The 22,745-nt window shown below is 44.4% G+C and overlaps 1 protein-coding gene across 2 annotated transcripts in view; it reads left to right on the plus strand.

Moving 5' to 3' along the window:
• The window catches only part of Prom1 (prominin 1), a 103,280-nt gene that overhangs the window by 37,157 nt on the left and 43,378 nt on the right, over positions 1 to 22,745 (plus strand). For both annotated transcript variants that reach the window (XR_012907287.1, XM_075943667.1), the window contains exons 3-5: positions 6,298 to 6,353; positions 13,305 to 13,510; positions 21,590 to 21,710. Coding sequence is in view for 1 of the 2 variants with exons in the window: in XM_075943667.1 (XP_075799782.1) it covers positions 6,298 to 6,353; positions 13,305 to 13,510; positions 21,590 to 21,710 (383 nt within the window). In the remaining variant the exon portion in view is untranslated. The remainder of the gene's footprint in view (positions 1 to 6,297; positions 6,354 to 13,304; positions 13,511 to 21,589; positions 21,711 to 22,745) is intronic.

Consider the following 22,745-nt stretch of genomic DNA (forward strand, 5'->3'; position numbering starts at 1 on the left):
TATTCAAACCAGCACAAGTATAGAATTCAGTAAATGCCCAGCCTCTCAAGTCAATGAGTTAAGGAGACTTGTCTCTTGACTCTCAAGTATGATTAATGATGCTTCTGAAGCTCCCATGCTGTTTGGACATGGCAGCCCAGTGAGCCTGTGAGGTCATGCCCTTGAGTCTTTTGGGTTTGGAGGTGGGGCAGGTGGCATAAGTATGCCTTTATTTTTATACCTATGCTTTTAGGTCCTTAAGCTCAAACTCAGGACTTTATGCTTGCTATGTAAGCACTCTTCCTATGAACACTCCTAGCCCACTGATCTACCTTTGCCAAAGGTGCTATATCGTGCCTGTGTGTGTGTATGCACATGTGTGTGTGTGTGCCTGTGCCTTGGCACACATGCTCAAGTGATGTGGGGCATGTCGAGGTCATAGGACAGCCTCAGTTGTTGGTCTCTGCTGTCCACGCTGGCACATACTGTTGGCTGGTTTACAAGTGCAGTTGGTTTTTACTCTTTACTCTTGGGAGCCAGCCACCCAACTCCTAAATAAATACACATGAAGACTTATGAATGTTGGGCCTTAGCTTGTCTTATTTCTAGACAGCTTTTCTTAAATTATCCCTTCTACCTTTTGCCTCTGGGCTTTTACTCCCCCCCCCCCCCATTTCTGTGTATCTTTTCTTTCCTTCTTACTCTGTGTCTGACTGTGTGACTGGGTGGCTGGAGCATCCTCCCCTCCTCCTTTCTCTTGCTTCTTGATCTCCTCTTCCAGATTTTTCCTCCTATTTGTTTCCTCTGCCTGCCAGCCTCATCTGTCCTTCTCCTGCCTAGTTACTGCCGTTCAGCTCTTTATTAGGCCAGTCAGGTGTTTTAGACAGGCAAACTAACACAGCTTCACAGAGTTAAACAAATACAGCATAAAAGAATGCAGCACATTTTTGCATCATTAAACAAATGTCCCACAGCATAAACAAATGTAACATAATATTCCACAACGTACAAGCTTCTAGGGTTTCTCCTTATCTCTGCTTCCCATCTTGCTGCAGGAGTGCTGGGATTACAGACACACACCACTGTGGGGATTCAAAGGGCTCTACCCACCGAGACGTCACCCTACTCCCACAGGTGCCGTCTAATCACCTCCAGTCATTTATTTGAAGAAGGACGCACTTTGCATCAAATGCTGAGCAATGAATGTGCATCAACAGATGCGGGCGTTAAGCTAAAATTCTAGGCGTGGCTGGGCCATAGTGCCGCACACATTTGATCTCAGCACTTAGGAGGCAGAGGTATAAGTTTCAGGCCAACCTGGTCTACAAAGAGAGTTCCAGGACAGCCAGGATTGTTAACAGAGAAGACCTGTCTTGGAGCAAAAAAAACATCGAGGATGTGGTTCACTTCTTTTGTAATGAACTTGTCAGGTTACCAGAACCAGTCATACTTATACTGACTGAATCAAAATTTAAAGATTTGAAAAAGCAATTAACTTTTTAAACTTAAAAAATAGTAAACTGAAGCAACCTACTCAACTAATCAAAAACTTCTGTATTTGTTTGGAGCAATGAGATATTTTTCTGTTGGGAGTTATCATTTTAGAATTCTGCCTCAGGAAGAGCATCAACAAATACAAACACAGAACCTAGCACGCTGTGACCTATAGTGAGAAGACAGAAGAAGAGAATTGCGTTGAATTTCTTCTGCAGTAATCCCAGATCTTTCCCCCTGGGGAGGGAAGGTCTAGGGACCATGCATAAGCACACAGGGATTTATGTTTGCATCAGTTGGCCCCGTCTTGATTTCAACCTGCCTTCTCCTTCAGAAAGAGCCGTGAAGGTCTGCAAGCTGGTGCTCATGACTCATCTTGTGAACCATTTTGTGCATATAACTCTTGGGAGTGTAATCAAAATCAGGTTAGCTTCAATCTCCATCTGCCCAGAGTAACGCTGTTCAATATTTAGCAGTACACACATAGAAGCAGTGGTTTACTCTGGTTATGAGCATGCATTTTGTAGAGTAGAAAAATCTGGCGGGTGGGAGAAAAGCTTTAGAAGGTGTTCGTATGTATGAGGCTGCCGGGGTGGGGTAAGGCATCTTGGGGCTTTGAAGACACGGATGAGAAGCAGATGGGAGAAATATTTTATAACTAATCTTTAAAGTGATTTTTATGGTTTTCAATGGACTTTTTTTTTAATGTATCCTTTTTTTTATGATTCCACGAGTTCAGAATCCAGGTGAAGATGACTTTTGAAGTCTTAGTTTACGTTTTTGCTGATCTGTTGGTGTCTTCCAAGTCTGCATGCGGCACATCTGCGTATGCTCTCTGCTGAGAGAAACGAGCATTTTCTCAGCCTTGCTTTGTCAGGACTGGCAGAAAAATTACAGCTAGAGAAGGAATCTTAAGAGCTACTGACACTGCATCAGAGTCTGGATAACTTATTAAGAAAAATTTATTTTGATTCCTGATTCTGATCCAAGGCTGAGTGACCTCAGATGGAGCTGGCCTTCATGCTGGCAGAGTATGGAGTTGAGGCAAGATTTCCATGGCAAGACACAGGCAGTGTGCTTAAGAGCAGAGTCCCAGTCACTTCTGAGAGGTTCTTTATCCTAGCATCGTATAATGGAGTCAATTTCAACACAGATTTGGAAGGAGACAAGTCATGTTCAAACTGTGGCAAGAAGCACCCTGGAAGAAAGGCTCGAAGTGATATAGCATATGTAGTTAAACACAGTGAAGCCGTACCAAAAGCCTCAATTTTAGTGATTCTTCTTTTCCAGGAGAGGATTTTTTTTTAAATCGTGTGTGTGTGTGTGTGTGTGTGTGTGTGTTTGTGCACCATAACATGGGTGTGGAGGTCAGAGAGCACCTGGTGGGAGTTGGTTTTTTCCGTCTATCCTGTGGGTCCCAGTGATCAAACTCAGGTCTTCAGATTTGGGTCGGCATCATCGTCTCTTAAGCCACCTTGTTACCGTCCTTTCTTTTTCTCTTTAAAGACATGGTCTCACTCTTTAGCCCAGGCTGGCATGCATCTCATTGCCTAGCTCAGGATAGCTTCAGTCATCTTGCCTCTGTCTCCCACGTGCTGTGATTACAGGCATGAGTAGAAATCATTTGCTTCTACAGGGCCAGGTCCAATGTCAAGGGAAAGTCTCCTGAGGTTGCTCGTTTGTCTCCCTGTGGTTCCGTCATGTTTCTGGATTTAGGCGTTCCTGTGGGATCCCTTATTCTCAGCAGAGAGGTGAGGAATGTGGCCACCGATGATGAAGGCTGTGGGAATATTTAGAAGCCACACGTATACATACATCTTTCACATTCTACAGTCACAGTTCATATCATTAGCTGCTACCTGATGACAGAGGACCTAGGGCACCGATCTGGGATGTGGGCCTAGGGAGAAGAGGCCACACAGCAATGCTGCCGTGCTCCTGGACACCCATGTTCTGTGTCTCTCCTTGAAGAGCCAGAGAAGGAAGGGAAGAAGGTGAAGGTACCAGAGCGGTGGTGAAAGATGCTGACATGCTGATGTAGTAGGTTCAACACCAGGCTGTGCTGAGTCCACGCTGATGTAGTAGGTTCAACACCAGGCTGTGCTGAGTCCACGCTGATGTAGTAGGTTCAACACCAGGCTGTGCTGAATCCGCCTCTGGGGTCAAATACCCTTAGTCTCCCCCTTATACACAATAGCAGCGCTTCCAGGAAGTTAATTTTTGGGAGTTGGGGTGTCTTAGTTATGGTTTCTATTGCTGTGAAGAAACACCATGACCACGGTAATTCTTATAAAGGAAAACATTTAACTGACGTTCTGGCTTAGAGTTTTAGAGGTTCAGTTCATTATCATTATGGTGAGATATGGTGGCTTGCAGGCAGATGTGGAACTGGAGAGGGAGTTGAGAGTTCTACATCTTGCAGGCAACAGGAAGTGGACTGAGATACTGGGCGTGGCTTGAATTTGAGACCTCAAAACCCACTCTACAGTGACACACTTCCTCCAACAAGGTCACACCTCCTAATAGTGCCACTTCCTTTGGGGGCCATTTTCTTTCAAACCACCACATGGGCTCACTACTGGGCATTAAACCGCCTTGATATTCTAGGCAGGTGATCTACCACTGAGCTATAGCCCCAACCCCCAGCCCCACCCCTTTCATTGTAGTTTTTACTTTGAGACATTCCTAGGCTAGTGGTTAGCTTTGAATTTTCTCATTGTTTATGTAGGTTTTGAACTTGCGGTCCTACTGCCTCATCATCTTGAACAGCTGGAATTATAGGTTTGTGCCATGAAGCATGACTACATTAATTTTTGAATGGCCTAGATCTGTGTCTGGACTGAAGCACTTGACTTACCTGCCTGCCTATTGTCCCTCAGGAATTAAGGGCCTGTGGAAAGACTTTCTTTACATTGTACTTGAGACTCACTGTATTCGAATGGGTACGAATGAGGCTTTCCCTTTGATCAGCGATGATTTAGCACACAAATTAACACAAGTGTGTATAAGACAGTGGCACTGAAGGCAAAAGGGGCTCCAGCCTGTGCATCCTAACCCTATGCTCTGAGAATTGAGACTTATCTGTCCCCCTTTCCCAGTGAGGTCTCTTGTGGCAATTAGTTTTGTACCTGATATTAGACACTAAGCATATGCCCCCACACCTTTGTATGTGTATTTATGTGGCGAGACTGGGGGCGGTGAGTGAGGCTGTGTGTGTGTTCATGGGCATGTATGCCGTGATTGCGCATGCACATATATGTACTCATAGGGGCAAGGGAACAATCTTGGTTATCATTCTCAGGAACACCATCCACTTCTTTTGAGACCAGGTTTCTCAGTGGGGCCAAGGACTCACCAATTCTGCTAAGACTGTCAGAACAGTGAGTCCCGGGAATCTTCCTATCCGTGTTTTCCCAGGACTGGGATTGCAAATGCATGAGTGTCTGCCAAGCTTTCCACATGGGTGCTAGAGCTTGCATCCGGGTTCTCATGCTTGCATGGTAAGCACTTTACCAGTTGGATCCGTCTTCCCAGCCACTGGACTAATTCTTCAGGTGTTGCGGATAGAACTTGGGTCTTTGAACCTGATCCATTCTGCTATTGTGCTATGTTCCCCTCTGAACTATTTCAAGAGCCCAATGCGCATAACTTTGGAAACATATTTGAATACCTAGATGACCACTAATTTAAAATTTTTAGGCAATAACAGAAACTCTTCAGTGAAATTCTACGAGAAACTCGAGTAATGTTGCCTGGCGGCAGAGGAGGGAGACTGGGGTGGAGCTGCCCACAGGGAGTGGGAAGGAACGGACACAGCTTGCCAGAATTCTAGTCCTGTTCCTACAACATGGACTTCATACCTTGGTTCGGGTCTCAGCTGTGCACAGAACAAAACTGTTTTCCAGAAAGAACTGTCAGCCTCATGGAATTTTGCAGCAAGTGTCTGAACATCTTTGTTTCCATGGAAGTCTTTTAGTGGTTGATGCAGGTCAGCGTGAGGCCACAGGCAGAGAGAGCCCAGAAGCTCATCTGGGCATGAGGGATAGTGGGTGTTGATGGGATGCGAAAGAGCCTATCCAGAAGGGAGACCCGGCCCTGGCCTGACTTAACCATCAATCACTTTGAGATTCTTAGGCAAGTCCCTCACTGTCTGGACCTCGGTTGTCTCAAATCCTGCCTTGGTGGAGCTTCAGAGAAAGCCATGGCTCTTGTCCAGTTTTGGTCCAGCGCTTGTTATTTGAAAATGCCCCCAAATGAGCAAGGATGGAAAAGTGAAAATTTTCCACAGTATTTCTGGGTTTTCACACGCTGCTTAGGAGGAGGGAGTTCTCATGTTAACAACCCTCAGGTCAGGCTGGCTTTTAGGAATCATTTGTAAATATTGCAAATGTTGGAAATACATTGTCTATAAATTAGCAACTTCAGGTCCAGTGGAATGGCTCTGTGGGTAAGGGCACTTGCCACCAAGTCCGATGACCCAGGTGTGATTCACAGAATTTATGCTGGTGGAAAGAGGGAATTGACTCTAGCAAGCTGTCCTCTGACCTCCAGAATGTGCTGTTGAAGAGTAGAGCCCCTGGTCTTGTCCATACTGTGTACCTGTCCTACCTCTCCAATAAATAAATGCTAAGACACTTCAGCAACTTCAGTGTAATGTTAGGCTCATTAGCTTCGTCCTTTACCTACCTTAGAAATAGGACTATCATTATAAGGATGCTATGTCCACCTAAAACAATTTTAAAATAATTAGTAAACCTATGTGTATGCATTGTATTCTTTTACTGAAAAAATAATTTTAGTATTTTGTTTTTTTTTTCTTTATAGATATGATCAGAAAAATCATACAGAGGAATTTTGACTTCTCAGTTGACTCAAAGGAGGTAACGTTTTGTTGTTATTTGTTATTAAAAATAGCATATACGAGAAAAATCATGTCTAGCTTGAACACAGGTCTTTAAAACAATCATTGTTTTATCTGTAATTTGGAAACTTTTTTTGACTATGGAATTTTTATGGGAAATTGTCTTATTTAATGGATCCCATTTGAGTGGCAGCAGAAGCTTCACAATTGGTGATTGAGGAAAACCAAGTTATGCGTCATTTGAAATTTTCCTGAAAAAAAAATACTAAGATTTTTGTTTGTTTGTTTGTTTGGTTTTCATTTTCAGCTAAGGAAGGGAAGTTCCTTAAGCAGAAATGCTCGAGAACTCTTAGAAGCTAGACACCGGGACAGGGGAGCTTGTTTTCGGGAGCAGCTCTCTCCATGGCCACTTCCCTCTTGGCTCCTTGCTGCACTGGCTGAGCAGCTGCTCAGTGTGCACACGGCTGGAATTAGAGGGATGGTGGAGATGAGGAAGGCTGCTCTTGGACAAGCCCCGGCAGGACCTTATGGTTTCAGGGCAAAGGGCAATGAGAAAATAAGTAGGTCTGAAGAAACATGCAAAGAAACAGAGAAAATCAAGTAATTCTGAGCAGAAGCCCCGACTACACATAGTGACTCTCACTGAAGGACAAGGGGATGGACCAGGTAGGAGGAGAGAACAAGGGGATGGGCCAGGTAGGAGGAGAGGACAAGGGGATGGGCCAGGTAGGAGGAGAGGACAAGGGGATGGGCCAGGTAGGAGGAGAGGACAAGGGGATGGGCCAGGTAGGAGGCGCATTTGGAAGTTCTGGGGGGATTGAGTGAGCTCTGAAGCCAAGTGTGGAAGAGAGAGAAGAGCAATTGGTCCAGAGAGAGAAAAGTGACCCTGGTCAGGTCAGCAGGTGAGAGGTCAGGGTTTACAGAGAGCATCAAGGGATCTCACTGCCCTCTGTCAGCCCACAAGGCACTGCTGTTCCTCCCCTTTCCTTCTGTGACCTAAATAGAAGAATAGATTTTGAGTTTGGATAGTTGTAAGTGTAAGGCCCAGGAAACACACAGACAGGTGTATGCAGGGTAGTGGGTGAAGGGTGATAAAAACCAGGGAAATGTGTTTGTTGTGTTCTTAGCCCTCCACAAGGTAAGTAGGGTGTGTTACTTGCTCTTGCTCTGCTCTGAGGAGCCAGGGGAACAACGAGATAGCCAGGACAGGGCTGAACGTGAAAACCCACTGCCCCAGTTGGCTAATGAGTTCAGACCCTCAAGTTAGAAACATCTGCTTCACAGCCTCTGTTTGTGGTGGAAAAGGCTGAGTTGAGATGCCGAAGAGGGAAGGTGCTTTGGAAGCCATTTTCACCTGTCCGACCATGGGACAGTTCAGGAAGAAACCACTTTGCCTTCTGCTCACTGCCCTGCTAGAACTCTCCAGAGCATTTTCCTTCAATGCTCTCACATCATTGTATCACCAAACTCTTGTCCAGATTGGCTCATATCTCTGGACAAATGCCACGGCTGCTGCTTCCCGTGTGTCTTGAACGTTAGCATGCCCGATGAATCTGATAGCCCCAACGGGAAGGGTTCCTCTTCTAGGGACAGGTAGGAATGGGGACATGAGCTCACTTGGGTTCAGGTCTGGAGACTCCTGGGAGTGGTCTAGCTACCTCTTTGCTACCTCTCCAGTGGGAGAAGACACACTGCCCATTAGAACTCACATCCCATTTGTTTGCACAAGGAAAGCGCACTCCAGGGATCTTGGAGGGTATTTTAAAAAAGAGCACCCTGCAGGAGTCATTGGGTTTTACTGTCTGTAAGAGGCTCTGGCCAGCATCCAGCTTGAGTATCTGCTCATCTAGAACACAAAGAAGCACTGGTGGCTGAGTACCTACCCATCCTGTCACTTGCTGTCATTTCCCTTATAGTTTTTGCAAATGCTTCCCCAGGTACTGCTCTCTGCTTATCCCACCCGTTAGTAGCAACACCGTGGATGTTCCCTAGAGATTTTGATATTGTTCTTCAGGGTGGGCTAGTTCCTGGTATTTTTAAAAGCTCCCTTGATGATTATAATGCGCAACTGAGTAGAGAACAATGGGACACCAAGGTGTGGAAACAAGATTTTCACCGCTGTACGCCACAGAAATAAATTTATCCTGTATTGCCGCTCATTTAGAAAGAGACAAGTGAAAATTCACTCACCCAAGTCCGTGGAGGTTTTTGCTGTTACCCTGTAAAATAGATCAGACAGGTTGACTCTTAGGTTAGACAAATTACAAAAGAATCAGCCATTTGTTATAGTTTATAATTAGAGTGATGACCTTCGTGCATCCAGCATGACCAGCCACAATAACCAAGTGAGGACAGATTTCCCCAGATTACACATGTGTAATTATTGTATGTAAATATGTAAAGATACCTGGCCTTACCCAGACCTGGGCTCAAGTACCATAAGGGAAGTGGAGACTGGAAATTAATTACACGGGGAGGTCCTTATGGTTGGTGGATATGTCAGTGGTATCAAGCTTGTAGGCTCACCCAGGAAGATAGAACGGAACTTGACAGGACGCTAAGCTAACCCTTGGGGATATGTCTCTCTGAAATGTCCCCAACCCCCAGCATTTCCTGTGCTTCATTTAAAAATTAATAGAAACGTGAGCATTGTTTTTTCAGAGTTGTGAAGATCTGCCCCAGGTGAGGAACAGTTTGCATCCATTCAGGTTTCCAAGCCAGAACTTCAAAGCAGTGAAACAAAGCCACCTCATTTTATTTTTGCCACAGATGGCATCTAGAAACAGCAGCAACTTTCAACTTTCTTCCCCACCACACAGGCCACCAACAGGGATAGGTTTATAAATTGAGCAAATTTAGCTTAAGGAAAGATCCACTGAGATATGCTTTATTTTCCCCTCATCATTGTGGGTTAGTTCATCTTCATCGCTGACTGGTCCCCATCTCTGAAAGACGCTGAAGAATCTCTGGTTTGGGGCCGTGCTTTTCTTTCATTAGCTCATCAGCTGGTTAAGTTTTGGTTGCAGGTGGGGCTTGCTGTCTAGGAGGTGATGGCAGGAGATGGCTCTATGGCAACCATTTCTTCTAAGTGAAGCACCGTATCTCAAATGGCAAGTTCAGGGCTACAGAACAGTGTGAAATAAGATGTACAATGCCCAGGCTTCCTGGAGGAGGTAGCATCTATTCTGAAACTTGAGTTTCATTCAGGGAAGAGGGATGAGTAGGAAGACAACCTGGGCAGTCAGAGTGAGGAGAGAAGAGAGGAAATGTCCTGACAGAGTGACCCTGAACAGAATGACCAGGAAGAGTGAGGATGTGAAGCCAAGATGGGTAATAAAGGACACGCTGGCAAGTGTACGTTAGAAATAGCACACCTTTAATCCCAGCACTCGGGAGGCAGAGGCAGGCAAATCTCTCTGAGTTCAAGGCCAGCCTGGTTTACAAAGCAAGTCCCAGGATAGTCAGGGCTATACAGAGAAACCCTGTCTCAACAAACAAACAAACAAACAAACAAACAAACAAAAATATCCAAAATAAAAATAAAATAAAAAAAGAAATGGGGGAACTTCACTGGATTCTGTTAAACAAGGGAATGACGCTTTCAGAGGGGATGCTTTGGAAGAGTTGTCTTTGGCTCTAGGCTACCCTCATGACCTGCTTCATGAAGATCGTGTAGCAAGCGTATTAGGATCTGTAACTGCCCTGCAATTCTCTTTTTCCTAACTGATGATCATATTGACTTTAAACCTTCCAAAAGCCCAAATGTGAAACCCATAACTTGACTCTAATTCAAACACAAATTCTCAAACATACACCCGAGAATCTGTATTCCTTTCTCATGTTGATCCTTCTGCCTTGATTTTTTTTCCAGTGTGGAATATGGTTATGGTTAATGACTCATGTGACTTTTCTGTTTTATTTTGATGCATGCTGCCTCTGCTACACACAAACTCCTCAACTGCTTTGATTTCCACAGCCAGAAAACATAGTCTTGGCTTTGAAGGTAAACTGCATGCCTACTGTTTGTCTGAAGTCGGCACTTTCCGCCCATCCCTGGTGTCGCCCTGTGGTAGTGTTTAGATTGATTGTTTTGTCTGTGTCTCAGCTGTCATATTTAATTTTCCCTTTGTCTGATGTCAAGATAATCTACAATGTGCTCAAAGATCATGACCCCTGAAAATTGATCAACAAATGGCCAGAACCTTTGGTGTAGAAATCAGCTCTGAGAACACCCTAGGACGGGGAATATAGTTCAGGGGTAGCACACTGGCCTCTCTGATGTGTGAGGTTCTAAGTTCGGTTCTCAGCACTGTGGCAGGTGGGAGGAAAAGGAAGGAAGGAAACGATGCATTCTCATTCCCGACACTGTCTGATATTTAGTTGGTAACATTGGAAAGGTTTTATATAACGTATAAACTTTTGCTTGATGCTAAAACTAATGCACTGTAAATATTTCAACATATCTTCTCTACTGGGTTTGAGTTTATCGTCTACTGGGTTTGAGTTTATTGTCTACTGGGGTTCAGAAAATATTTAAAATTCCTTTCAAATACTAAATAATTTTGTTTGCTGAGAAATGTAGAAAAATGTGTAAGTATGTGAGAATTTGTAGTGTCTGGGCTGATTTCTTAATTGACCGATGATATTAGTCCTCAAGGAAATGCTAAATAGTCAGTAAATAATGGGTGTTTGTAGACAGGCGAAAGGACACACACACCCTCGGCAACTTCTCTTGCCTTTATTTCCTATTTTTTTTTTAGCATCAGCAGTACCCCAGTACATATCTGAGTGCTTGCCTGTAGTTAATTGCTATCTATTGACTGTAAGCTGTTGTCTTCACTTTGTTCATCCGTCATGCCCGTGAGGCTCATCACGTTGATGGGCCCTTTCCTAGTGTAAGGGGACCAGGAGCTCCCAGAAGGATGCAACTGACTTCAGTTTTACTGCTCTCTAACAAAACATCGCATTTGCTTCTGGCACTGTCGCCAGAGCCCAATAATGCATCTGTCTGTACAGAGGGCCATTTAAGAGACAAGACCGGCATTGAGGCAAGGAAGGCAACTGTTGAGAGCCAGGTAGATGGGAGGATGGCAGGTTTGTCACCAAGTTCATTTTGCTGGAAATTTAGGAGTGATCACGGGGCAGTTGATAGGGGTTCACCGACCTGTGGGTGACTCCCCACAACAGGTGGCCAGAGGTGCACACGATCACAGTTTTCCATCAGGAGATGCTTTTTGCTTCTGCAGGAATCAAGAACAAAGCTCTTTGTTTTCTTCAGCTGTTTTTTGTCATTGCTATATTACACGGTGGACAGGCTAGAGGGAGTGGCGGCCCTGAACTCTCTTTCCGATTGTCACACTCACAGTAATGCAAGAAAACACATTGTCTGATTGGGGAAAGATAAAGTGAGGTGGTTGAACAGGAAGTTGGAGGTGAGATCCGGTCTCAGTGCGCGCCTGCAGGAGCAAGGCTCATGTCTTGATTTACTCTCATCATCTTAGCTGCTACATCAGCCATTACCATCTTGTTTGTTTAATCAAGCATCAACCTGTGATTTTCCACCATTCTTTAGAAGCGTGAGGAGGAACTTGGTGCTGAGGGTGTAGCTCAGTTGACAGAGTTCTTGCCTAGCATTCAGGAATCCATGGGTTCCAGCCTCAATTCCATCCGCAGAAGCTAGGCATGGGGGCACACATCTGTAATTGAAGTATCCAGGAGGGTCATTCATTACCACTGAGATCAGCCTGGGATACAGGGAGCTTCGTCTCACAAACAACAGGGGAGTGAGAAAACCAAGAAGAGAAATGTGGGTGACTTTGTGTGCGGACTGGAGGGAGAGATTATTCCATCCTCCAGGTCATTGTTCCATGTGCCCCAAGAACAAGCCAGCAAGGACCATGAAAACATATTAAGGTCTAAAGATTCCATGTGGGAGTTGTGCTGGGTCTTAGGCAACCCAGTAGGAGGAAAGGGTCCCAGAAGCAGGTAACAGAGTCAGAGACAGCCCCTGCTCTCACTGTTAGGAGTCCCACAAGAGGACCAAGTTACACAACTGTAGCATATGTTCAGGGGCCTAGGCCAGTCCCATGCGAGTTCTCTGCTTGGCAGTTCAGTCTTTGTGAGCCCCTGTGAGCTCACAGATAAGCTGATTCTATGGGTTTTCTTGTGGTGCCCTTGACCCCTCTGGCTCCTATAACCCTTCCTCCCCCTTTTCGACAAGATTCCCCAAGTTCTACCTAATGTTTAGCTGTGGGTATTTGCATCTGTTTCTGTCAGTTGCTGGGTGAAGCCTCTCTAGTGACAACTTCGGATAGGCAACGATTAGAAGTATAGCAGAATATCATTAGGAATCACTTCATTGACTAGTTTTTTTTGTTTGTTTGCTTGCTTGTTTGCCAGTCCTGTTTGGTTCTATCCTCAGTCTCTGGGCTGTCCAGCCTCTCTGGTCCTGGCCCTCCAGGCAGTGTCAGGGGTGGGCTCCCTCTCATAGCATGGGCCTCAAGATGAACCAGTCATTGGTTGGCCACTCCCATAATTTCTGTGCCACCTTTGTCCCAGCATATCTTAAATTCTTTTTATAAACATTGAGTTTGTCACTAGTCAATCCCATCTATCATGGTTCAAATCCCAGTCTACTACTAATTCTGTTTTTCTGATGTAGAGTACCCTGTTTGTGTATGACTCGCTAGGCAGGGCTATTTTTAAAGCCATCTGGAAAGGAAAATGCCTTTGAAATTGAAAGTAAACCATTTTCCCACTCGACCTTGCTCTTAGGTAACTTCCAGGAAAATGAAAGGAATATTAAACTCTTGGCCAGAATTCTAGTAACTCAGGACTCCACTTCCTTCAAAAGCTCAGCGAGCTTCTAAATGGAAGAACACACCAATGCGTGCATACCGAGCTACTCACGACTGTGGAATGTTCTTTCTGTTTCGTGTGACATGTACTGTGTGTTTCCTTTACGTTGCAGATTGCCTACTATGAAATTGGAATCCTTATCTGCACCATCCTGGGACTGCTATTTATTATCCTCATGCCTCTGGTGGGCTACTTCTTCTGTATGTGCCGCTGTTGTAACAAATGTGGCGGAGAGATGCACCAGCGGCAGAAGGAGAACGAGTCGTGCCGGAGGAAAAGCTTTGCTCTTTCGCTCTTGGTGATTTGTCTGCTCATGAGGCAAGTCGAGTCTTGGACCATAGTCATTAGGGTGTTGCAAGGTGATGGGGAAGGCCTCTTTCTACCTTTCCGTCCATGAGTTTATTTTACTTTTTTCTTTATTTCTTCTTCTTCCTCCTCCTCTTCCTCCTCATCTCCCTCCATTCCCTCATCTCCCTCCTCCTCCTCATCTCCCTCCTACTCCTCCTCATCTCCCTCTTCTTCTTCTTCCTCCCATTCCTCTTCTTCCTCCTCCCCTCCTCTCTTCTTTTTGTACAGATAGGGCTTCACTATATAGTTCTGGCTGCCCTGAAACTCACTATGTAGACCAGACTGACCTTGAACTCACAGAGATCCGGCTGCTTCTGCCTCCCAATGTGCTAGAATTAATATTAATAAAGAGATGCACCAATGCCCACAGTCTTTTTCCCCCCAAGACAGGATACCAATACATAGTTACAGTTAACATTGATCTTACACATAGTAAGGACTGCAGAAGTCCTGGATGGCTTTGAACCTCTAATAATGCTTACTCCAGCTTCCGAGTCCTGGGACTACAGGCATGCCCCTACCACACCTCGCTGAATCCATGCATTTAAAGTGAAACAAAGCAGAAGCATCAGAAGCATCTCACAAAGCTGCCAGAGTGCCTAGAAGGTGCCATCGTCTGGAAGTTGCCCCACCTGACTCCACATGCTCTCGTTTTGGTAGTTTTCTCTCTCGTAGATATCGTGATAAACTGTGTGTGTGTGGGCGGGAGCACATTGGAATGTGTGGATTCAGGCACACATGTACCATGGCCTGTATGAGGTCACAGGACATCCCTGGATGTAGGCCTTCTCCTTCCACTTTGTTTGAGACAGGGCCTCTTCGTTATTTTCCCACTGAAAACTCTAGGTGAACTGGCTGACAAGCTTCTAGGGATTCTACCATCTCCACCTCACCCCTTCCTGAGGGAGTACTGGGGTTGCAGATGTTTGTGATACATGTTTGGCTTTTACGTGGTGTCCTAGGATTTGAACTCGAGTCCTCATGCTTATGTGGCAAGCACTTTTACCCACTGAGCCACCTTCCCATCCCCTGGTGAACTTGGTGGCTGAAAGCCTTTACTTTCCTCCTCCGCTACCCCTGTGGAGGCTGACAGCATGCAGGCAGGAAGCAGAGCCTCTGTGAGCTAGGTGATGCCAAAGGAATGTTGGCACACCCCTGTACACTGTAAATTTGTGAGGATGGTGGAATACGGAAAGCTTCCTAGCTATTTCAAAACCTGCTTTGCTTGAGTTTGCTGTCTGTTTGCTCCTGCTAGTGAAGTTTATATCCACTGTCCTTTGTGATCTAGGATGGTCCATGGAGTTATTGCTATTGGTACAAGTTTCCAGCTAATGGACAGACCAGAAACTTACACCCCTTTAAGATGTTGGACCCATGCTATTGGACCCATGTCTATTCCCCAGCTGAAGAATGCCCATTTGTGCTATGGGCCCCTTGTTATGATCTTTTTGCTGTATTGCTCCACGGTCCTTCAATGCATGTTTTTTTTACATTTTTTAAAAAATACATTTTAATTTATATTCATGTGCGTGTCTGTGTGTGACATACACACGCACGCCTGCATCCGCAGATGGATGGGGGAGGGCAGAGACAGTGTGCATGCATAGAGAGGTCAGAGGTCAACTCCTGAGACTCTGCTCTGGCTTGGCAGTAAGTGCCTCTACCCACTGAGCTATCTTGCCTGACCTCAGTGAGGATTTCATGCACTAAGAGAAATGAAGTCCCATGTGCACAATGCTGAATTACTTGACTTTCCCAAAACATCACATTTGCTCAGCAGCTGGAAGAGGTGTTAAGTCTAACAATGTTTGTGTTTAACTGGGACTTTAAGCACAAAGCAGTAAGTCCTATACTTAAAGTTCTGGGTCCAAAGCCAGAGAGAAGTGCTTCAGTGTGGTCATTGATAAAGGCCTGGCCAAGATGCGTGACTTTCAAATATACCCACCAAAGATTCACAGCTAGACATCTGTCACCGAGAGATGACAAGGAAAAGCAATTTGCAGATCTTGTAACTCTGAGAAAAACAGAAGAGGGGAGTACCATCACTTTGTTTGTTTTTGAGGCAGGGTTTCTCTACACAGCCCTGGCTATCCCAGGACTCACTATATAGGCCAGGCTGGCCTTGAACTCATGGAGATCCACCTGCCCCTGCCTCCTGAGTGCTGGGATCAAAGGCATGTGCCGCCACACCCTGCAAAACACCTTTTTATATTTGGAAAAAAACATAAAATATGTGAAATGATAGAAAGAAAACCAATGGCTGCCCTGGAAAAGAAACGGAAGGTTGCTGGGCAGGAACTGTGGAAGGAGCTGTAGTTCAGCTGTTTGGCTACTGAGGTTCTATCCCAGGCTGGGTGTCACCTCTGAATTAGTTTAAACGTGACCAACAAAGGATCCTCATCACCAACAAGAACCCAGTTCATTACTTCTTACCCCAAAGGAGTGACCATGGAATTAAAGACAGGACTTCACATTGACTGTATATTAATATCTGCATAAACAGGACTTAAATGCGTGTGCTGTTAGCCTCCTGCACTGTCAGCTACCCAGAGGACTGCTGACCTTCTCGCTCGTACACTAAGTGAACACATCTCTTTTTATCTCCGACTTTTCCTGCGCTGTCTGTCTGACTGAGCCTCTCGTGTATAACTCAAATCTGTTCTTTCTTGTGTAATTCCTGATGTGTCTGTTTTTCCCCACTTCCCTTTGAAGCCTTCTCAGGGTGGGTAGGCCCAGCAGCATAGGGGCTAGCTAGTTATCAAAGAATCTAATTACAGCCTCCAGACCTCTCAGACTCAACAGGGCTTCACTAGTGTTTCCTAGAAGCTAGCAACACACAAGCTTCCTTCACCCACAGCGTGTTTTTCATCTATACCCTAGGCATTAAGGGCCAGACTCAGACCAGGAAGTGCCATTTGAGCACATTGCTTCTCCTGTTAGAATGATTCCCTACTGAGCAAGCAAATCACTTCTTAAGAAACTTACCTGGTATATATGAGTGTTGTGTCTGCAAGCCTGTCTGTGTACCATGTGTGGTTCATGCCAGTACTCACAAAGATCAGAAGAAGGCATCAGATCCCTTGGGACTGGAGTTATGCATCGTCGTGAGCCTTTACGTGGTGGGTGCTGGGATCTTAAAATGGGTCCTCTAGAAGAGCAGCCAGTGTTCTTAACCGATACACCATCTTTCCAGGCCCCCAAAGCTAACTGCATTTTTTGCTTTATGAAAATACATGTCAAAATATTATGAAGATTCTTTATTACACAGATTTACTTATCTAACTCAATAAATGTTTGCATATGTATAAAGGGATTTTCATTTTTAAAAGGAAAAGAACCGTGTTTTCTATATTGGATTCCTCTTTTAAGTTGGACTTCTGTTTACATTCCTATAAATTACTTAGGACCTCATTCTGAATTTTTACTGTGCTTAAAATACCAAAATATGTAAAGAAAGCTATAAAGTAAGATACAAATCTAGTTTCTATTTACATATTTACATATAGCTCAGCTAGCTTTTTTCTTGAGATGAAGACCTATTAAAACTTTTTTGCTAGCCTTTTTATTTTTTACGTATATATTAGTTTGGAAAATTATTTTTAAAAAATTTCTTGATTCTCTAGCTTTTTACACATTTAAGTTTTTTCTCAGCCTAAACAAAACATTAGTTTTCAATTAATAATTTCAGATTTCAACTTAATTAAGCATGTGGCAAATTTAAAACTACTTAGATTTTATGTTGTACATTAAACTTATCTGTAAGATGGGGTGTTTTTTTCTTCTTCTTTAAATTCAGACATGTAGACTGAAGTTTCTGTCCCGCCTGGTCCCACAGCTGTTCAGGCCCAAAGAAACTCACAAAAACTATATTAATCTATATTAATTGTAACATTGTGTACCTATTAGCTCAGGCTTCTTATTAATTAGTTCTTACAACTTAACCCATATTTCTTATCTATGTTTAGCCACGTGGCTTGGTACTTTTATCATTGAAGCATTCTCATCTTGCTTTCTCTGCCTCTGGCTGCTAACTGTGACTACCTTCCTCTTTTCAGAATTCTCCTAGTCTGGTTGCCTTGCCTGTACTTCCTGCCTGGCTATTGGCCAAGCACTTTATTAAATGAATATGAGTGACAAATCTTTACAGTATACATGAGCGTTATCCCACAGCACAGACAGAAATTTAAACTTCTTTGCCTCGAACCTCTCAATTTACTATAGGTATTTTGACATATTCTCTTTGAATCCCTTATCACTTTTCATCATGAGTGAGCACTTGCTAATATTGTTTGCAAATAATCAGAACAGCCAAAAAGATTAAGAGTTAGAAGTAGAAATGTGTAAAAGGGAAAGCAAATGACAGTGGGAAGAAATTATGTCACCAAAACCAAAGGATTGGGTAGAAGGAGACAGAAGTTGGAAGCCACATTAGAAAGGAGGTAGAAGGAAGGCCCTGCTAGAGGCTGGAGGAGAGCCTGCTGTGGAGGCTGGAGGAGGGCCCTGCTAGAGTCAGGAGGAGGGCCCTGCTGGAGTCAGGAGGAGGGCCCTGCTGGAGGCAGGAGGAGGGCCCTGCTGGAGGCAGGAGGAGGCTCTGCTGGAGGCTGGAGGAGGCTCTGCTGCAGGCTGGAGGAGGCCCTGCTGGAGGCTGGAGGAGGCCCTGCTGGAGGCTGGAGGAGGTCCTGCTGCAGGCAGGAGGGGGTCCTGCTGGAGGCTGGAGGCAGACAGAGGCTGTGCAGGTCGAGTCCTCCCTTCCTCACAAGCCTTTGGCTTCTGCTCCAGCAGAAACTGCATACCATTACTGAATACCTATGCCTAGATGGACATAAATCCTTCCCCTAGCCCTGAACATGTCCACTTACCTTTGACCAGACTCAGCCCCATTCATGGATTCTAAATCTTACAATTTAGTACAATCCATTTAATATTAACGCTGCTTTTCATGTTACTCCTTTACTTTTTTTTTTCCAGTCTCGTAGCATTTTGATTTTGGGAAAGCCATGTGCGTTGAGGAGGCAGACTCCCCGGTGTGTGGGGAAGCACGTGAGGTCATGCTTTCTCTGAGCTTTCCCATAAGACAGCTTAGGAGTGAGAGCCTCGGAACCTGACCATGTGTTCTATCGTCTGTGGAGGATTGCATTCTCACTTCTGTGACTGACAGATGGATCTGCTGCTGACTCAGTCACAGATGGATCGTTCTCGGAAAAGGCCAGCTCAGGCCGGCTCTCCTATCTCATTACAGATGGTTGTGAGCCACCGTGTGGTTGCTGGAATTGATTGAACTCAGGACCTCTGGAAGAGCAGCCAGTGCTCTTAATCTCTGAGCCATCTTTCCAGCCCCTCCAATCGGCTTCTTTACGCTCATCATCACTGCAACATCAGTCAATATAATAAAGTTTTTATCAGTTGCTAGTATTTACACATTGCGAAGTTTTATGTAAGAACTAAGGTTTGCAGTGTTTGTAGTTGCTGGGAAGTTCCTGCAATACTACATATCTATTTACACAGAAAATTTGCTGGAAAGTCATTGAGTTCGAACCCCTTTTAGCACTAATTTTTGTTAAAGTTATTGGTAGCATGGTTTTGCTCATTTCTAGCAGGACTTTCTAGAGCTGTATTCTGGGCAGTCAGTGTTGGATCAAAAGCTTATGTGGCAGTTCCTTGATCTGGCTGATGATCTTGTGAGCAAAGCCTTTCTCTAATAAAGTACAAGGACAGCTTCTGCTTCCACACCCTGCTCGCATAGCTACTATCTAGGCAGATCAAGGTTTGAAAGAGCAAAAAGCTCAGTCTCCAACCACTTCCTTTAAGAGCCCCTGTCTGGAGACAGACTGTATTAGATGAAGTAGGCAGGGAGGTAGTCACTGCCTTGTCTCAAGGAGACTGAACTTAGGTCAGAATAAAGACGAACTCCAGCTGGCATTGCAACACAGGCCATCAGAGATCCCTGTGGGGACTGTTCCATGGTGTGTGGAGGGCAAGGGTCAAGAGGAAATGGTGGACTTCAGAGTCCACTTTGACTTTTTCTGTGACCAAATGGGTCTGCAACCCAGTAGAATGAACTCTGAGATAATTCGGAGATTGTGGGGAGAGAAACTGAGATTCTCCCAGGGTGGATATCAGGTCTTTTTAAGGGTGATCCTGACTTGTCACAGCAGAGATGTTTGAACCTGGTTTAGTTAAATAAAGACCCTGGCACAGTTTTGGTGTTTCGTTTGCATGTGCATGTGTGTCTTGCTTCTGCACATAACTCTAAAATCATTGAGTCACTTGACCTAACTTAGGATGAGGGTGTCACGCTAGTCAGTGATTATTATTACTGAGACACAACGTCTGCTTCGTATACAAACATAAGCTTGGGACAGACAGTAGTGGATCATACTGCAGTCTAAATGGTACAGAACATTTTGTCTTCTTTTTTGGAGATTGCCCTAAGAAAGAACTCAAGTTGATGAACCAACAAGTCCCAGGGAATTTGCAGACATCCCCTGGCCAACCGTCTCCTTTACAGTTTGAGCAGAGCTTATACAGTTGAGGCTGAATTCAAACTGGTTTATATCCTCAGATCCAGACTGAGCTATGTGATGGTTGCTGAGGCTCAGGGAGGAAAGGGGTCTTCTCAGACCTGGTTGAGGAGGAACGAGGGCCAAGTCACACGTTCCTGCTCACCCGCTCATTCTGCTGCAGCTCGTTAGGCAGAATAAATACTGTTCAAAGTTATGGGCCATATGGGCGTGTTAAGGTCACTTTGGGAGCCCTGAAGGGCCTGTGTATTTTGTTTTTGTTTTTGTTTTGTTTTGTTTTGTTTGCAGCATGATATTTTTCAGTATAATCTGTATATGTGTGCATAAAACCGAAGTAATTACTTGACAATCTGAGAAGCAACTGCATCTTATTTTTCCAAAGTTTGCCTGTTACTTGCAAAAGTATAAAACCTATCCACCTTTGGCTTCATAGTTAAAAAGTTAACAATTTTGGTCTTTTGGGTCTTTTCCGGAAACCTTTTGAGCTTTTTATTAATTCCTTACTGCCCTCTAGTGGTCATATCTAAAAAATACTTTGGGTTTTAGCTCCTGTGCTGTTTGGGGACAGGGGTTGTTTTAATTTTGAGAGGTCTCTACAGTTTAGGTTAGCCTGGAACTCTGCGGTCCTCTCACCTTTCTCATTTAAGTTTTGGATTGCAGTGGTACACCACCAAACCTGGAATTTACTCCAAAATTGAAAATTTTAATGTTCGGGGCTCTGCCTCAACAAATGAACCAATTAGTGTAATTTAAGTCAAGAGTTGATGGTGGCTAAAAAACAAAACCTAAGAACTTTTACTATGTTTAAATTCAGTCTTTTGAGATCAGGAATTTTCACAAAGAAAACCCAGCCATGGAAAGAGTCCTCAGTCTTTACCACAATAACCATGGTGTTTTTTAGTGCCATCATTTGGTTTGAGTTCATACTTTATATAAATGACCAGTGAGTGGGTGTAATGCCTGTATATGTCATGGTTTGTTTCAAGATTGTCGCCTGGGCACAGTCTAGTATTGTGTGGAAGGAAATCATCGAGGGCATATGCTGTCAGTGCAACAGGAAATGAAGCCAGACCTTCCCGTCATGGTTTAGTGCTGAAATACTTTATTTCTTTCCAATCTGGATGATATAGAAACTAGCAGTCAATTGAAAAACCACCAGAAAGCCTGAGTCCCTCTTACCTGATCACTAGTTCCCTCTTCTCTGGTGCATGAGGATGTTTGTGTGGGCACAAGACAGCATACACACAGGGTGTACACACGTGCCCCTGGTACTGCCACGACCTTGCAACTTTTCTCCAGAATTTGTTGTTCATTTATGAGAGTCATAGTGCAGTACTTCACCCTGAATGGAGTCTGTCCTCAGAGACGTCTTAGTCCTGTTCTGTGTCCCCATTTTGGTGGTGTGCTGATGGTGGTCTTAGGGGGTAGGCTGCAGGGGCACGGGACAGAGGTGGCCTTTCTGTGGCCCCTGCGGTGCCAATGACAGTGGATCTTGGCCAACGCTCTTTATTCTTCCCTTTCCCTGCAGCCTTGGCATCATGTATGGTTTTGTGGCCAACCACCAGGTAAGGACCACGATCAAAAGGACCGAGAATCTGACAGAGAGCAATTTCAGAGACTTGCAAACATTCCTGAATGAAACCCCAAAGGTAAAAACCTACAACCTACATGTTCCATGGTGCTTGGTGTCGGCCACTCTGAATCTCTGTGCATGTTTGGAAGCTCAGCCAAACCTTTTAAGAAGCCAGTGAATCCACATAGAAGGGTGTTGCCCTTTAATGCTGAGGATGAAGAAACACAGCCAGAGAACAGCTCTCAAAAGCATTGAAGCATAGTTTCCATAGCCTCAGGATTTACTTGGCTTATTTTGCTTCAATTATTTTATTTGGGCATAACAAAATCACAGTACATATAAAAGTATCTCATAATTTTAAGAGTCTCACTGTGGGTATTTGGTTTTGTTTTTTGTTTGTTGTTTGTTGTTATCCTTTATTTTTTTGATGTAGTTAACCCGTTATCATTGCATAATTGCTATTAATGATGGAATTTTTAGCTTTATGCACACCTGTTTGATGTCTGTGTAGATGAGTCAGTCTCCTTTGGGAAAAATCTCTTTTTCTCTCTCTCAGACACACACACACACACACACACATTCACACAGATCATTTTGGACAAAGTCAAACAGAATAACTGAAGGGCCATGACGAGAAGGACTTCTTTCTGTCCTTTTCCTGGGCGTGTGATTTGAAAAGTATCTGAGCAGGAACTGACTTAAGTGTGTGGTGCTCTTGGGTCCCCCAGAACCAGATGTGGCCTTCAGGTTGATTCTTTCCTCAAAATCCTGCTCAATGAAGTGTATCACACAGCTGGAAGCAAAACAGAACCACATGGGGAGGCCTTTGGGAGGGCAGAGAGTAGAGAAGTTAACTCTGTCTGACTCTACAGTGTAGCACAGGTAAAATGACTTTTCCCACACCTTGTAAACAAAAGCTCATAATGGCTTTCATGTACCATCCTGAAGATTCCACAGGTAGCCCTCTTTCCACTCCCCAAATGCCAAAAGTAATAATGGTGAATTGTGACAATTGGGGTGGCTTTCATCATCTTCTAAAGATGGTAAATTCCTGACCTTGGGGACATTTACCTGATTGAACGTATATGAAGACCTCTAACAAATAGAAATT

This window comes from Microtus pennsylvanicus, chromosome 12 (genome assembly GCF_037038515.1).
Source record: "Microtus pennsylvanicus isolate mMicPen1 chromosome 12, mMicPen1.hap1, whole genome shotgun sequence".
Taxonomy (NCBI): Eukaryota; Metazoa; Chordata; class Mammalia; order Rodentia; family Cricetidae; genus Microtus; species Microtus pennsylvanicus.